The sequence below is a fragment of the Lycorma delicatula genome, chromosome 2 (assembly GCF_047948215.1).
Source record: "Lycorma delicatula isolate Av1 chromosome 2, ASM4794821v1, whole genome shotgun sequence".
Classification (NCBI taxonomy): domain Eukaryota; kingdom Metazoa; phylum Arthropoda; class Insecta; order Hemiptera; family Fulgoridae; genus Lycorma; species Lycorma delicatula.
In genome coordinates this window covers 236,749,107-236,766,232 of record NC_134456.1, presented here as the reverse complement: position 1 = coordinate 236,766,232, position 17,126 = coordinate 236,749,107, and the positions used below count along the sequence as shown (strand labels likewise).

The 17,126-nt window shown below is 27.6% G+C and overlaps 1 protein-coding gene across 6 annotated transcripts in view; it reads right to left on the bottom strand.

The window, feature by feature from the left end:
* The window catches only part of LOC142319765 (pleckstrin homology domain-containing family G member 5-like), a 1,099,338-nt gene that overhangs the window by 16,673 nt on the left and 1,065,539 nt on the right, over positions 1 to 17,126 (bottom strand). For 4 of the 6 annotated variants that reach the window (XM_075357407.1, XM_075357403.1, XM_075357405.1 and 1 more), the window contains 3 exons: positions 12,709 to 12,812; positions 9,702 to 9,787; positions 3,351 to 4,198 (listed from right to left, as the gene is read on the bottom strand). The exons of 1 other annotated variant lie outside the window; for it this stretch is intronic. In XM_075357407.1, the coding sequence (XP_075213522.1) occupies positions 4,189 to 4,198; positions 9,702 to 9,787; positions 12,709 to 12,812 (200 nt within the window). In that variant the 3' untranslated portion in view covers positions 3,351 to 4,188. Of the gene's footprint in view, positions 1 to 3,349; positions 4,199 to 9,701; positions 9,788 to 12,708; positions 12,813 to 17,126 lie in introns of those variants that run through there. One more of the 6 variants, XM_075357404.1, reaches the window with a different exon arrangement.

Below are 17,126 nucleotides of genomic sequence, written 5' to 3'. Positions count from 1 at the left end.
TTAGAACAACACTTATCAGCATAATATTCTAATATTTTTCATAACTATTCTTTACATCAACTGTTATCTTAAAGAAAAACTGTTTCTTAATGTCTGATTTATTCAGTTAAAAAAAAATACCATTATTATTCAATATAATGTAGGGTAAAATTCAAATTTTGTAATTTTAAGTTGACTGAGAATTTTATAAAAAATTACATAAAATATACTCCTTGGTATCACTGAATCTCTATTTTTGTGGCTAGCACAGTAAAACTGATATTTATAATTGAATTGTGATAAATCATATCCTTTTATTATTATTAAATGTATGGTCATTTTTGTACCTTTAATTTCTTTTTTTTTCCATATTAAAAAAATATAAATGTCTGACTTTTTTTCAAATGAAAAGTGTATAAATTAGTATGATCATTTCAGAAATAATGATACTATAAAATGTTATGTAGCATTAAAAAAATTGAATTCTCCATAAACTTACACAAACACTTATCATCATTTTTAAAATTTTGTAATAAACTTGTTTAAAATACATACTATAATGAAATTTGTTGCATATGCAAAAAATTCTTTTAACATAAAAGTATATCTCTTAAAAAATACTATACTTTTATATCTGAACACTAAATTTTAAAACTTTAGTAAAATAAACTGCAAAGTTGACATATTTTAGCAATGTTTCTATCCAAATATAAAAATGAAAATGAAAAAAGTCAGCCTCAATAAAATCAAATAAACATTAAATAAGATTTGTTCAATGATAATTATGCACATATATAAATAAATTTTGTTTCAAAATTGCAAATACATTTAGTGTAGTATATATTGTATAACTTCTTTACACGCTGCACATTAAAAATCAACTTTTTTATTTTGTTACTTTTTTGCCGATTGCTTTGCAGACACAGCAATTGTCCTCTTTTCAGCAAAGACTTGGTTGTTTTTCTTGCAGAAAAGTCTGTTTTTTATTACTACGCCAAATTCCAACATACTAACAATTCACAAATAATATTAATACTGAAAAAAAGTAGGTACGGTTAAATATGATTTTATACAAAGAAAATAGTATTTCTTTTATTATTGTCATTATTTTTTTTATAACCAGTAAAATGAATGTAGCTCTTTTTAAATTACCATAATCCTGTATAAAAGAGTTTGGCATCTTTAAAACATAATGTCAACATCTGTTTATCCAAATATGGCACCCAAGGGTTAAATTAAGTTTCTCCTTTTTTGTCATTACAGTATGTTTTTAACATTTGGACATAACTTTTCAATGAATGACTAATTGTCTTCAGATTTTTTATTAGTCATATGTAAAATTAACAAAGTCTCAAAACAATATCCATCGGTGTTTTACTAGAACTGTATTTGGTTGCAACCAACCAATTAAGAGAATTTTTAATAAAACTGAACTTTCCTGTTCGTATGATTTTTTTTTGTATTTTAGAATTTTCATATGAGATATCTGAGTTAATAACTCAAATATATAATATTATATAACCTCAAGAATGTAATTCATATATCAAATCTGAATCCAATTCAAATAATAAAATCTGAAAGAATAAATTTTTGCAAGCAACATAATCTTACTAACATTTAGTTATCTTACTGAAAATAGTATCCTTTACCCTTTTAGAACTGAGAGTTTTTTTAATTTTTCTGTATTTAACTGTTATCTAATAGGAAGATTAATGGAAATAAATATATGTAATGAGAATACATACAAGTCGTGTTTCTAAAGCAATTTATCCTTCATTTCATTGAAGACATTATAAATTTGTGTATATTTTTTACAATGAAAGGCAGGAATATTATATATAAATTATTCTTAATAATAAAGCAAGATAACATTAATTATTAATAGTGTTTTTCTTTCAGATTAGTACCTCCTACAACTAAGTTTATTTTATATATTGCTTCTATACAATTTTTTTAAAAATAAATATTCATAATATATTTTATGAAAGTTAATGATTTTTCTTTTTCTGTAACATCTAGTAGCTAAGCTAAAGAAGTTCATGATACAAATACATATATATGTTACATTTTACAAGAATAATTATAATAAAAAACTTAATAAACCGTTAAAACAAATGACTATGTTATGTGCTGTGGCAATTGATTTCCTTAACTGAAAAACTGATATTAGGAATATTCTTTAAAACTTTTCTCAAAATTAAATATTACGAAAGGCCATTGAACTTACTTGAACCAGGAATCATTGTGGTATAAAAGAACAATTTGTGAGAAGTTAAATGATGTTTAAAATTATATATCACTTCACTTTCCAATTACTAAAACGTTTTCTTCTACAGTACCTTTTTCAGCTAATTAATAGCTGAAAAACAGCATGAGCTATTAATAACTCACTTATTTCAATTGAGTTATTGATAGTGCTACTGTAAATGGTACTTATTTTAAAAAGGTTAAGAAACCTCTTAAGAATATAACTGAACGGTACATTCAACCTATATTATATTACTTCAGTAATATGCTATCTTTATTACGCTTTGTGTGCCACAATTCATTGTTTGTGAGTGAAGATAAGTAACACATACAACACTGCACACCAAAATAGAATCAAATTTTGTAAACCTATTTATAGAAACAGTACAATACAGAGACAGATAGATTATCCTAAGATTTAAATTTGCAAATGTATAAAAATATTAAGATCTTAACTTATTTGAACAATATGAAATTAACAAATCTGAAAATAATACACAATAAACAAATTAACAAAACAGACAATGTATATTGATTTAATTACATACTTAGGAGTTTCCTAACCTTTTTTAAGATGAGAACCATACCAACAATGTGCTGCTTAATTAATTCCAAAGGACCTATTGAAGAAAAAATTCCAGTTTTTTGAAAGGAAATCATTTAATAAATAATCATTAAAAATCTTATTATGTTTCCTCAAGTATTCAACAATTTGTATACATTTTTCGGTCATGCTGGTTTTCTATGCTGAGATTTTTATTTGATTACTATAATTAATTAAATAAGAAGAATATTATTGTACTGATGCCACATACATATATACATATATGGCCCAGTAAAAAGAAGAAATTAAATAGACTTGTTAAGTATAATACGATTAACAAGGAAGGAGTTTATTGTTGTACAAAAAGTAATTTTATGGAATTTAGAACAAACAAAATACCAGCAACATAAGATATGCAATTAAACTATTTATTTTTCAGAAGTCAGTATTATATTAATATACTTATATACATATATATATAGTATATTTATCTTAATAATAGTAAAATATTCTATGAATTAATATAAAATAAAATATAAATGAATAAATTGTGTAATAACAAGATAATACAAGTAAAAATAATTAAATAACCACTGCTTTGTGTAAAAAAATATAAGAAGAAAATATACTAATACTAAATTTTTAAGGTTATATTAAGCAGGTACTACAAAAAATAATTAACTATTAACTTTAAGATAAAAATTCTGCAGGAAAAGAACATATTACATTTATAAAGAAATGTTTTTATTATTGTAAGAAATAATAAAAACTTCTAAACGCAGTTGTTCGGATTACTTCATTCCACAATTATTTTATTATTAATTTGATCAGTGAGTAATTAAAACCAGACACTAATCCTTACTTTTAAACTAGAACAAGATTTTACTACTGCCAATACCACAATCATTAAAAAAATTCATATTTCACATTAATAAGTCAACAATATTCACAATTCCTATCGAACTAAAATGATATCATATTTTAGATGAAATAAAACGTATTGTATATGCATATCTACATAAATGTTTTCCTAAGATATAATTCATTAATGAATAATATGTTTCAGTAATTATGTACTGAAATATACTTATTTCTAGATTCTCTTAAACATATTAAAAATTTCAAATGTAATTACTAGGAACATTATAATGTTCAAATTGAATGTTAGTTACAAACTATAATAATTATTAATAGTTTTATAAATATTTAATTACAAATAAACAAATTATCATAATATACATAAATTTAATTGGTTTACATATCAAAAACATTATTAACATATTTACAATTTCCTTCACAATGTTACATTTATACTTCTTAAACAATATAAATACCAAGTTGAAAGGTTGTTCATCAACCTTACATTACCTTTCAGAGCGAATAAACTTTTGAGAACCAGTAATGATTAAGAACTGTTTTCAAACATCCCTGAAACAAGTGCAATTTACAATATAGATAAAACAGTAAAAAATTTATATAAAATTGTACAAACAACTTACAAATAAATAAAAATACCATCTGTTTTTGAACTGATAATTTTGTCATGCTAAGCTAAAATAATTAACAGTAGAAAATTCTAGTTTCTGTAATGTTTCTTTATGTAAACCAGTAGTCAAATTTTTATCACCAACTCATTTTAAGTTTTAATCCTTATGTTTAATTCACCAGGAATAAACCTTACAGTATGAGCTTTTATTCATTTTTAAATAAGAGGGCGGCTGAAATGTAACGCAAACTGAAAAGTAATGGGAGAACAAGATGTCTCACACAAAGCGACAGGTGCTGTGATCTTGTAATTTTATCCCATACTACAACATTCCAAAATTCCATGAAGCCGATAACTCTACAACATGATAAAGGCACACATATCCCATTCATTTTCATACTCACCAGATTTGGCCCCTGATGATTTTCACTTCTTTCTGCAATTAAAGAGGGATATTAAAGATATTCATTTCACCATGGATGCTGAACTGAAGGATGAAGGGAGGTTGAAAATCAAGGAAAGACTATTAGCATTCTTCACTGACAAAATGAAAAAAACTGATTTACCACTGGAAGAGATATATAACTGTAAATGGTGACTACTAGAAAAATAAACATAAATTTTTATAGTAAATAAAAGTTCTTTTATTCCACAATTGTTCCATTTCACTGTCTCTTTTCATTTGCAAGTTATGAGTGAATGTGCATTACATTTCAGCCATATCTCATACCCATATATGCATACGTAAATAGTTGTCATAAAAATGAAGAAGTCATTAATTACTGAATACAGTAGATTCTCTGAGATGATAGTGAATATAAACAACACAAACATACAGCAGAGCACATTGAATAAATAAGCAACTACATACTATGTATAAGAAGAAAGGTAAGCTTTATATTACAATGAAATAAAGTTAAAAACTCAGTATTTAACAATTATTTACTAAATAAATGGTAGATAAAAACGTAACAACAAAATAAACAAATACAATTTTTTAAAGGCGAGCAACAAAGATGATTATTATAAGCTGAATTTGAAAGCAAAAAAGTGTAATACTTTCCCCATTTTTAATTATATAGTGTTCCATTTAAAATGCAATACATCTACATTAGTAGGTATAGTTAGATAAAAAGGAATTTGTAAGTTATTAATTTATTTCCAAATTTTCTAATATCTAAAAACTAGAGTAAATGGTGGAAGTGGCCGCCATCTTCATCAATACATGCTTTCACCCTTTTCATTGTCTTTCTTGCACCTATTTACAGAGTTTGTGGGTTGATATTTAAAATAGCTTGTTCGACATTGACCATCAGTTGTTCAAGTGTTCGTGGTTTGTTGCTGAAGGCTTTTTCTTTGAGATAACTCCAAATAAAAATTCTGGCCCAGTCAAATCTGTAGAAGATCTTGGTGGCCATAAGTCACAACCAATAACCCAATCTCCAAAGAATTTGTTAACAAAATCAGAAGTTGAATGTACATAGTGTGATGCTGCATCGTCATGTTAGAACCAGCTGTTAAGACTCAGGGTTATTTAAATGACTTATTTAATTTTTAAATACTTTTTAAATGTTCACTTTTTTGTTGCTCCTGTTTAAATGTTGGAACTTTAATTTTCATTTAATATAGGACTTCTAAATTTAAAGATCAAGGCTTTGGTTGGATTCACTCGGCTCCTTTCGGATGCACTCAGCTCCTGACAATTCAGCAGCTCTTCATAGTTCATACAGCTCCTTTCGAATGCACTCGGCTCCTGACGATTCAGTGGCTCCATATACAGTATATAAACAAGCTCCTCAGTTCATTCTGCAGTTCTATTCAAAGAATCCTGTTCCAGTTCCTCCAAATAGTCTACTACAATCTTTTAGAAATATTTCAATCATTAATACAATAACTTATCATTACATTTATAGGTGCAATAACTTATATAAAGATTCACATGTATATGAATAATATTTACAATTCTAATTGTATAAATGATATAAATCTAATAATGAATAAAACCTAATTTATTAAATAAATCAGCACCAATTTTCTACATACACACCAGTAGTATCTATCTTCCTCTTCCAAGAGTGCAATGAATTGCAATAAAATATTCTGATATTGTTCTGCAGTAATGGTGTACTCTAGGAAAAGAGGACCAATAATTTTTTTGTTGTGATATTGCACACCATATGCCCATCTTCTTCAGGTGCAATTGTTTTTCATATGTACGGGGGATTTTCAGCTTACCAAATCCTACTGTTCAAACCATCCAGATGGCTACTGTCCTAGCCATCCAGATGAAACCACCCCTCATCTGTGAAAAAAATTGAGTCCATAATTAGAATATCCTCACGCATGAATCGATGAAACCAATAATAATATTCTAGCCGTTTTCCTTTATCTGAATCAAGAAGTTCATGGACTGTTTGAACTCAATATGGCTGTAAGTTTAATTTTTTTGTCACACAATGAACAATTGAGTTCAGTAAATTAATTTCAAGTGATTAGCACCTAATTGATTTTTTTGGCAAGGTAGTTAATCGATCTTTGATTCCAGCGATTGTGTCTCTTCAACACTGTCATTGATCTTTTGTGTTCCTTGTTAACAGAACCGGTCTCTATAAATTTAGCCACAATCCTCAAAATTGATGTCTCATTAGGTGCTGGTTTATCATGGTACTTATAGCAAAAATATTCTTGCACCGCTACCACTGATTGTGTGTTAAAGTATTGCTCAAGAATAAAAACACGTTTGTCTTGTGAAAACACCATCTTCTCTCTAACAATACAATGAGCATTATCATCATAATGAGCTTTGTTACGGGTATCAATAGCAGTCTACTGCATCGTTGTGATGTTCACTTGTTGAACAAGTCTATTCCAGTAAAATGTAGGGGAGTTGGGAAGTCGATTAAAATGTTATAGAAGAATGATTGGTGGGTTGTATTTTAAATGAGACACTGTATTAACTGAATTTTATATAAAGATTAAAAATACTAGGTGACACTAATGTATTCTTGAAAAAAGATTGTATTTATAAAAAAAGTATTCCTTTTTTATTGTAACTTATTCATATACATTAAATAAATATTTAATAAATTAATTAGATTTTCTTAAAACTGACATATTTTTAATTTAACTACCGACTCAGAACAAAAAAATAATACAGTATTAAAAAAATTAAAATGGCACGAAAATGAATAAAAAAAAATATAATTTTTTAAATGTTAACTTTTAGGAGTTGATGATAAATTAAAAACTACCAACAATTTTCCAATCCTGAATATTAAGCTAGCTTCAAAACTGATATTTTTAAAGCTTTTAAAAGTGCTGTATTCTAAATTTTAGTGAGGTTTTAGTTGTTAATCAGTTTTGTTGTTTTTTAAAGCTTCTAAATATAAATTTTGTATTATTTTTTAACAAGTCTATTTAAGTCATCAACAACCATGCAGCAACTGATTCATCTGGAAATGGATCCATGGACTTTCAGTATAGCAGACAAACACACTACTCTTGTTCACTGAGGTGATCAGAAGAATACATTATTTTTAAGTTATATTCTTATTTTTATTTAAAAAATGAATATGGTCACAAAATTTCCCTATTAAAAAAGGCTTGCTTGCAGAGACTGCGAAGGTTAGAAACCTAGATCTTGATAAAAGTAAGTAAAGTAATGTAAAAAATTTTTAAATAGGCTGCTACCAAGTTGTGAGCTAGGAACGTTTGGAATGCAGCAATATGTAATAGCTTTTTCCAACTAAATAGTTTTAGTTTTTAATTTCTATGTCACAATACTTTAACCCTTCGTTGTTGGAAGGGTGATTTAAGCAAATTCCTCTCAGCTCATGGCCAGCAGTGCTGGCCTACACCATTTCTACAGCAACTCATAGTTATTTTTACTGCTGTAGTGTCTTCTTAGGTCAAACAACCAGCACTGCTGACCATTAATGTTTTCGCTCTTGACTTGGACGGCCAGCATAGCTGGTCATTCTACAAACTTTATTTTGAAATTGTTGTAAGTCTTCATATCATTTCTGTTTAGCGGTGAAACCTTGTGGAAGAATACTGAACTATATAAAGTTTGTGTCTGAAAGGTTTGTAACGTTGAATAATATCCGGTGTCATGTTAAAATGCGGTTATGTTCTGCTCCTTAGTATAGTACCATATGCTGTGCTGTGCTCTAGATGTGTTTACATTCTGTGATTTAATATTTATTTATTATTGATTAGGCTTTAAAAATGGTCAGATCACACATATTTCTTGATAACTCTGATGAAATAAGAAATGAATTGAACTATCAAGAAATTATTTAATGCAGAAAAACTTAAAAACGAAAAAGTCAGATAAAGAAAATCTAGAAAAGAACTTGTAAAACAATAGGTGAGGTAAGTGAGAAATATGAGAAAAAGAAACCTAGCATCAAATATGGAAGAAGAAGAGTGACTACAGAAAACTTCATATAATGTATCCCATTGAAGAGAGAAAAACTAGGGACTATGTGGTAAGCAGTAACCACAGTGGTAAAGGAGCAAGGTTTTTTGCAAAACATGTCAATCTCAGCCAGGACTTTGCACAGGCATGTTTTGAAAAATATCATACACAAGAAGACTTAAAAGAGTAATTTTATATAGAAAAAACTTTTTAAAAAATAGTTATAGGACGCAGTAATTTTTTAGTCTATTTTCATTAGCGAGTATTGTTTAATATATTTCATAATTATATAAGGTGAAATACATATTATTTTTTTAATTTTATTGGTGTTCTATGTAATAAATGCAAATTTGACTTTTAGAACTGTATTTGGCTTTAAATATTAAAACCCTAGACCCTTTACAGTCTCAGCATGTAAACAGAAACATGACCTGAGTTGATGTCAACTCAGTGATGCCAACATGACGACCGAGCTAACTGAGAAACAGCTGTGGCCAGCACTGCTGGCCACCTGACCTAAGAGCACTTACGAATTACTGCACCTTACGATCTGATGGGGAATGTGAGCTGGCCACCTGAGCACAAAGGGTTAAGCATCAGAATGATATCAGGACATATTTCACTTGCTATTACAATCATTGCTTGGTGAAAACATTTCTATAGGTTGCAATTTTTCATTAGAAAAAAGTTTATGTAGAAATTGTATAAACCAGAGAAACGTTCTCTACAAAATAAAAAAGAACATTTGAAATCAGTCCATTTAATGAGTAGTATGGATTGAATATATATAAAAAATGCATATTTGTAAAACAAAAACTCATTATTTTTTTTGGTAACAGAGAAACATATTAATTTTCAAAATTAAATTTGAATTTGAAGATAAGAATTGTTTATGAGAAAATTAAACACAATTCTGCTGAACATATTCTTAATTACTGTACTAAATTATTATTATTTTTTTAAATTTAAAAGGGTTAAATGAATATATCTACACAAAAGAATTGATAATATAGCTAGCTACTTACGAACTTTCAAGGTATGGGTCATTTAAAATCATTTCTGCTAGTTGAGTTGGTGAACTGTTAGTAACGATTGGTGTCTTGGCTGATTGCTGAAAGAGACAGATTTGAACAATTTAATACAAACAAAAAAAATTATTCATTTCTTATTATAGTACGTTATAACCATAGTGAGAGTTTACTTTAACTCTCATTTCTCTGATAGTCATAATTTTACACAATAAATTTTATTATGCAAATGAACAATGACTTCCTATCTCAACTATTGGTTAAACAAGAAACACCCTTAATTTTTATGGCCATTTTTTTGTCGATGTTAGCAGCACAGATATGAAAATAAAGGTCTGAAATGAGATTTTCATGTAAATATTTTAGATTTTCCTTCCTAGTTAGATGAAAGGTAATGTTAACATTTTTGGTTCAGCAAAACAAATTATTCATCCTAATGTGGTTTTACAAAAAGTTTTATAACTGAAAAGTATTCAATAAAAGAAACAATACTGACAGACCATTTAAAAAAAAAATAATTTTTCATACATGCTAATGAATAAACAATAAAAAAGTGAAAAATGATAATTTGTTTTTAATCTTTAAAATAAATAGAATTAACTATTATGAAAATCTTATAATCAGTTATACTCTGTGAACAATACTGTTTGTTAATTTTAATAGTACTTAAAAAAAAATCCTTATCCAGAAAAAACCATGTTGTTGCATAAAGTTAAAAGTGTTCTTTGAAATAAACATCTTTAGTTTTTGACGGTTCATCCAAAAATATTTTTATTAAAAGTCTTCCAATTATATTATTCAAATTCTAATAATGTTAAAAAAATATCAAAAAAAAACTTTCTTAAATTAAAGAAGTAACTAAATAATTTTCTAAGAGAAATTTTAATATAAGCTTTTTCAAATAAATATTATTACTGGATTAATTATTTGAAATTATTAAATATTAAACAAGTGACTTTTACAAAATGGAAAATTTTTTTCCAAAGAATGTTTTGCACCTGCAGCGTGACTAAGTTAAAATTGCATGTAAAAAAAATGTTTATTTATAAATTCCCAGTTGATGCAGCAGTCATAGGACAAGGACACACAGGTTGTTACATTTAATACAGCTGTTCATGCATTGTATCATAAGCATTGTTATTTTCTTCTATTATTACTAAAAAATTTGATGTGGACACTACGTGACTTCCTTGTGCACCTATTAAATTATATATACATATTTTTTTTTTAAAATGAAAAGTACACAACATTTCATTATACTTTTTCATTAAATTTTTTTAAGTACATTAAATTTCATTAATAACTTCTATTTTTTCATATTTTTTTTTTATTGTTATTATTAAATTATTATTTATTTTAAAAACCTTTTTACAATCAGAGGTTAATAATTATTAATAAATCAATATATTTTAATTTTAAAAAAGAAGATGAAGAAAAGGATTCAAACCAATGTGTCTTCCTCTTGTATGATCCAAATATTTCATTAATTAAAATTTTATTGGGTTGTAAGTCTGAAACTAATGAAAATAAGTACAATTTCTGATATATCGTTGAAAATGAGGGCTTATTATTGCAGTTAAGAAAGTCCAAATGCTTTTAATTTTGGGCTTTTTTGGATACTTTTGATCCAGTCGATTGTTACAACAGTCCTAAATCCAAAATTTCAACATCCTACAACTAATCGTTTTTAAGTTATATGAGATACATACACTGAAACTAGTAAAAATGGATTCAGGGATGGTCAAAATGGATATTTGTGTTGAAATCTGAAAACCAAAACTTTTCACGATCACAATACTTCTTTTACTTCGTACAAGGAAGTAAAAATATAATAAATTTTTATTATTATTACCATCTGTATTCAGTACGGATATTAATATTTAATCTTGCATTGTTTATTTACATAAATTTCAGTTATCATTAAATTTAGTCTACTAATTCTTTTGTTATTTTATGTCTACCTCATTGTATTTTAAGACTGTATTTTAAAGTGGTTAAGACCATAAATAAGAACAAGTCCACAAAAATGGGAAAATCATATGATCATAGTGAAGATAGAAATATTTTTAGCAAATTTTATTAACACTTCGGTGAACAGAAAAAACAGTAGATAACTTAATCTACTTCAACGCAAGCTGGTAGTTTTTCCCACATGTGCAGTTAAGCTGGTTGTGCTGTAGACTACTGATGATGACAGCACTCTGCCAGTCAAATTAAAATGCAATGTTATTTTTGTCATGCAGTAGTTTATTTATTCATTTTATAAACTACAGGCTAATCAAATAATTAGTTACTAATGAAATATGAATTTTATAGTTATCAAAATACAAAGCCTGACCAGGATTTGAGGATCTGAACCCAGAACCTTCCAGATATTAGGGAGAGAAGACACCAGCCATTCCAGCACAGAGTTCAATAGAATGGTAGCAGTATCTTCTTAATCCAGTTACTATTAGCACTTCTGTTAATGACCCCCATCTTAAAATTGTTGTGAAACTCCTTAAATATGGAATCAAAGAATATTATTCAACCTAAGTTGCATTGTTTCATTAATATGTTATTTTTCTCAAATTTTGTATATTTGTAAATTTCATACTGTTCAAATATATTGGTTGAAATCTTAGTGTTTGAGCTATATGCATGATGCATTTAATTTCCTTATGGATGTGTCCTCTGTTTCTAGGAAGTAATTTACAAAATTTGATCTGTTTTTTGTTTTCGTAATATCTGTATCAGTTCCTTGTATCTGTAGGTGAATGTGAAACCACTCTGTCCAGTATAGTATTCAGTAAAATCAATGTATATTAATTTGCATTTTTGTGGGTTGCTGGGTTTTTCAATGTATGTTATATTTAACTTAAAAATTCTACAGAAGAAAAAGTTCCAGTATTTTTAAAAAGTGAGACTTTTAATATATTTTTAAGTTTTTATCGTGCGATTTGCCAATGCATTTTGTTCAATGGAATAGCAACATTAAAAAATGTAAAATATTATATTAACTCACATTTTTTTCAGGTACAGGTGATGAAGGAGATATTGAAGATACTGTACTGCTAGCAGCAACTTCTTCATTTCCATCAAAAGTAGCCCCAAGTCTTGTTGATAAACCTAATACCAAAAATAATTAATTCAACAGCCTAATGCAATTCAACAGTTTATTTTGTAGTAAATTTCACATGCATGAAACCTTTTATACAGTATGAAACTGAGAGAAAACATTTTCAAATTCATCATTTGTATATTGGTATGTTATACTCGTAGATTAATTAAGAAAAGTTTTAAGAAGTACAGTGAAGTACAGTATAAGCTTAATTTTATTATTAACTTTTTAAAAAAATGTACCAATCTATATTCATTAGTATGATAATGATAATTTAGTTTTAAATAAGCTAATTAATATGCTTTATCTTCACATAATGTAGACCACCTCACCATATCAGACAACAAACATATCTTCAAAAATTAAAAAATAATATACTACAACTGACCATTTATCCACAACACATCCATCTTATCCACAAAACATAAACATCAATCTTTATTATATATGTTACATATAATGTATACTTGTCAGCAAACACTGAAGAACTCAGAACAATAGAATATCTAACACAAATTAATGGCATCTAATCCATACTTATCAACAACGTACTTCATAAATTACAAAATAGAATCTAAAAGACATTTAGTCACAATACTAACATACATCAAACAAAACTTGTAAAATAATTGTCAAGATTTTCAGGAAAGTGTTGCTTTCCAAAAACTAAAAAAAATACACAAGAGGTAATGACTATTAACAGAACACACTACACAACTACAGCAACCTGAAGTTTATAAATTAAACTGCAATGATTGCAGTATTTATTATTAGATTGGATAAAATAGAAACAAACTGACCTAAAGATACATGGAACATGAACAGATATGCACAAAACAACAGAATTAAATTTTGTAAATCACCTGATAAAAACAGCTTATAAAGAAATTATCCATAACATGCTTAATTTTATAGGTAGTACAATGCCAATACTTAAAATATCTGAAATATTTTAAATTTGTTAATACAAAAAATATATTACCGTATTTACTTGCGTACGACATACATTATTTTTTCATTAAAACAAATATGAAATTTATGGGTGTATGTGATAATGCGGAGATTTTCAAATGAGGGTCATATGTCTGTATTTACCATTGTACTATATATTGTATTATAATATACTTAATATATGATAGTAACATAAAAAATCACAGCATGCGTTCTACAACGCATGCTGTGATTTTTTTACAACGCATGCATTCTATAACGCATGCATTCTATATCGTAATCGCCTGTTTATAAATAAACTTTGGTCAAAAGCATTTTTGTTTCTTTCTGCATTTCTGGTTATTATAAAATTTGTTATTATTCATCATTCTGTACTTTTGTGTAGGACACAAGTTGTCTTGGTTAAATACAAAACAATATTCATTTTATTTTAGTCAAATAAGAGTAGATTGTGTGTTCAGTTTATACTGATAGTTAGATAAAATGAGAAAATGAGTTCTGTAAAATGTTTGCATTCATATATGATCAGCAAAAAATTAAAATTGTTCACATAGCTGAGGAAATCATACAAGTCATACAAGGAAATCATACAGTGGTAATCATACAACAAGTCATAAATATGATATTTCAGAGTTGTGTATAAGAGATTGAAGAAAGAAAAAGAGAAGCTTATGAATTGTAATAAAAGTAGAAGAACATTTTGTGGGGAAATTTGGAAGTTTCCTCAAGTAGAAAAGCAGTTGTTTTCTTACATTAACTACATATGCAAAAATTTGCTGTTTCAACAGAGATGGCACAATTAAAAGCCACACAAATGAAAGGGGAACTTCAAATACCAAATTTTAAGGTAGGTAGAGGATGGTTAAATCCCTTTATGAATAGATATGAACTATCAATCAGAAAACGTACATCTGTTTGTTAACATTTGCTGGATGCCTTTAAGGAAAAATTATTTGCCTTCCAGAGACATGTAATTCAGTTATGAAAAGAAAATAACTTTTTGATGGGCCAGATAGGAAATGCCGATCGAATACCAGTTTACTTTGGCATGCCAGCAGATTTAACTACTGATGCTGTCAGTGATAAAACTCTTTCCATACATACTTGCTATGAAAAACAGTGATGTTGACAGAAGTTGCAGATGGCAAACACTTCCACTGTTTATTGTATTAAAAAGAAAAACCCTTCCAAAAGATGAATAATTGTTAGGGTGGTATCATTGTTAGGTGCCAAGAAAAAGGATGGACGGATAATGTGTTAATTTTATAGTGAATAAAATGTATGTAGGAGCGGCTCCCATAAACATTGAAAACATAAACATACATTGAAAACTAAAATTAAAACTATGTTAATCATGGACAGTTTCCATGGACATGAATTAGTCAATGTGAAAAAAGACTTCGAGAAAGTAAAATAGTGCAAGTTGTATTCAAACTAGAATGATGTCAGTAATCCAGCCACTCAATATTTGTATTAATCAGCCTTTCAAAGTCCGTTTGAAACATTTTTATTCAAACTAAATGAATGCAACTAAAGTCCATGAAACAACTAATACAGAAAGACTGAAAAAGCCAAGTTTGACATTAATATGCGAGTGGATCTTGGATGGATGGGATCTGACTACAAATGATTTGGTTGTGAAAAGCTTCTAGTCCTGCATTTTCTAATAGCCTAGATGGAAGTGAAGACTCTGCTGTTTGGGACGACAAAGACGATCACACCCCTTCTGAAGTTGGAGATTCAAACAGCTATGAAGATTAAAAAACAAGTAAGAATCCATCTTCAGATATAAAATATTAGTGTTCAAACTTGCTTGTCTTTTAAAATGATCATACAATGTTGCTACAATAAACTCTTTGTTCTTTTTTGCTTCAGATGTGCCTGCTAGCCTAGATGTATTTCCGTATTTTTTAAACTGTTTATCAGTGTACCATAATTTTATATAATGTAGAATTTAATAACAATTAAATTTTAAAGTACATATTTTCATATTTAATTTTTATTGTAAAAAAAATAAATAGAAATCGATTGAAAATTCTACATATTAACTTTTTTTGGAAAGACTATATCATTATTTTTTGGGTGCATGTCTTACATGCACCCAAAAAAGAGGGCACGTCATATACGAGTAAATACAGTAAATTATCAAACATGGTATATATAACATTAATTCTGTTGAATCATATACTAAAGGAGTTTTGTAACTTTTTTAGGTTGGTTGCAATTAAAAACATTGGTAATAAATTATTCTATTGAGGAATGAGCCAATAAATTAGTTTTGATTGTCATAAGAAAAAAAGTTCTATTAAGTTGAAAATAATCATTTAATCTTATGTAATTTTAATATATAGGAGCAGTTTAGCTTATATAATCAATAATGTAATAATAAATTTACTTAATTACTGTTAATACACCTGTTATTCAAGCATTACAAATACAAAATTTGCATGAAGATTAACAGGTTATTTTAGTGACATGGATTAGAACTCATTGTAGATCATACAAAGTTTCATAATGTTAATTTTCAATGGAACAGTTCCAGGAACTAATAAATGGTCAATAGAATGTGAGGAATTGGAAATGTAGAAAATCCTAAGATTTCTCTAGCTTATTAATCTTATGCTGTGAGCAAGATATATTCTGTTCTACACAGTGTTAATGAATGCATTCTGTTATGTTCCACTTGAGCCATTGGGTTCTGCTACCTAGTGAGGGCTCGGCAAGCTATGGTCATACGATGTCCTACGTCATAATACCGCAAGGAGTGGTCATTATGATGTAGCGACCTGTATTCATTCGGCGCCAGATTCTGACCTAGAGCGGACATGTTGCACATTTAGTGCGGATGGACATGTTCAGACGAACACTAAGTTTATAGTTTAACTATACGTGTTACATTATATGTTAAATGTTCAATTATAAGTTATCAAAATGTCAAGAAGAATTAAAGAACAATTCAGGAAGCAACTAGGCATTGTTTCAATTCACCATCTATGGATCTACAGGTCATACTCACTCTAAAACCTACCACAAAAGTTTTATGGTCTTCCACATCGCAACAGCCATAACACATTCGTTTTATCTATTAAAAATTGAAATTCTTATGATGTAGTATTAATCTATTAATCATGAGATGTTATTTTTGAAGGTGTACTAATTTTGTAATTTTTCTATGACAAAAAATGTCTAAAAATTGTTATCTTCTTTCAGATAATTTCAATTTGAAATGTTTGAATTTTATTTTATTTAGCTGTATTAACCAAATTAATACATTTTTTTAGTACAAATGATTAGCAAGTTTCCATTTATGGTATTAATTTGATTAATACAGCTTAATATGTAATACATATTATATACACTTACACTATAGT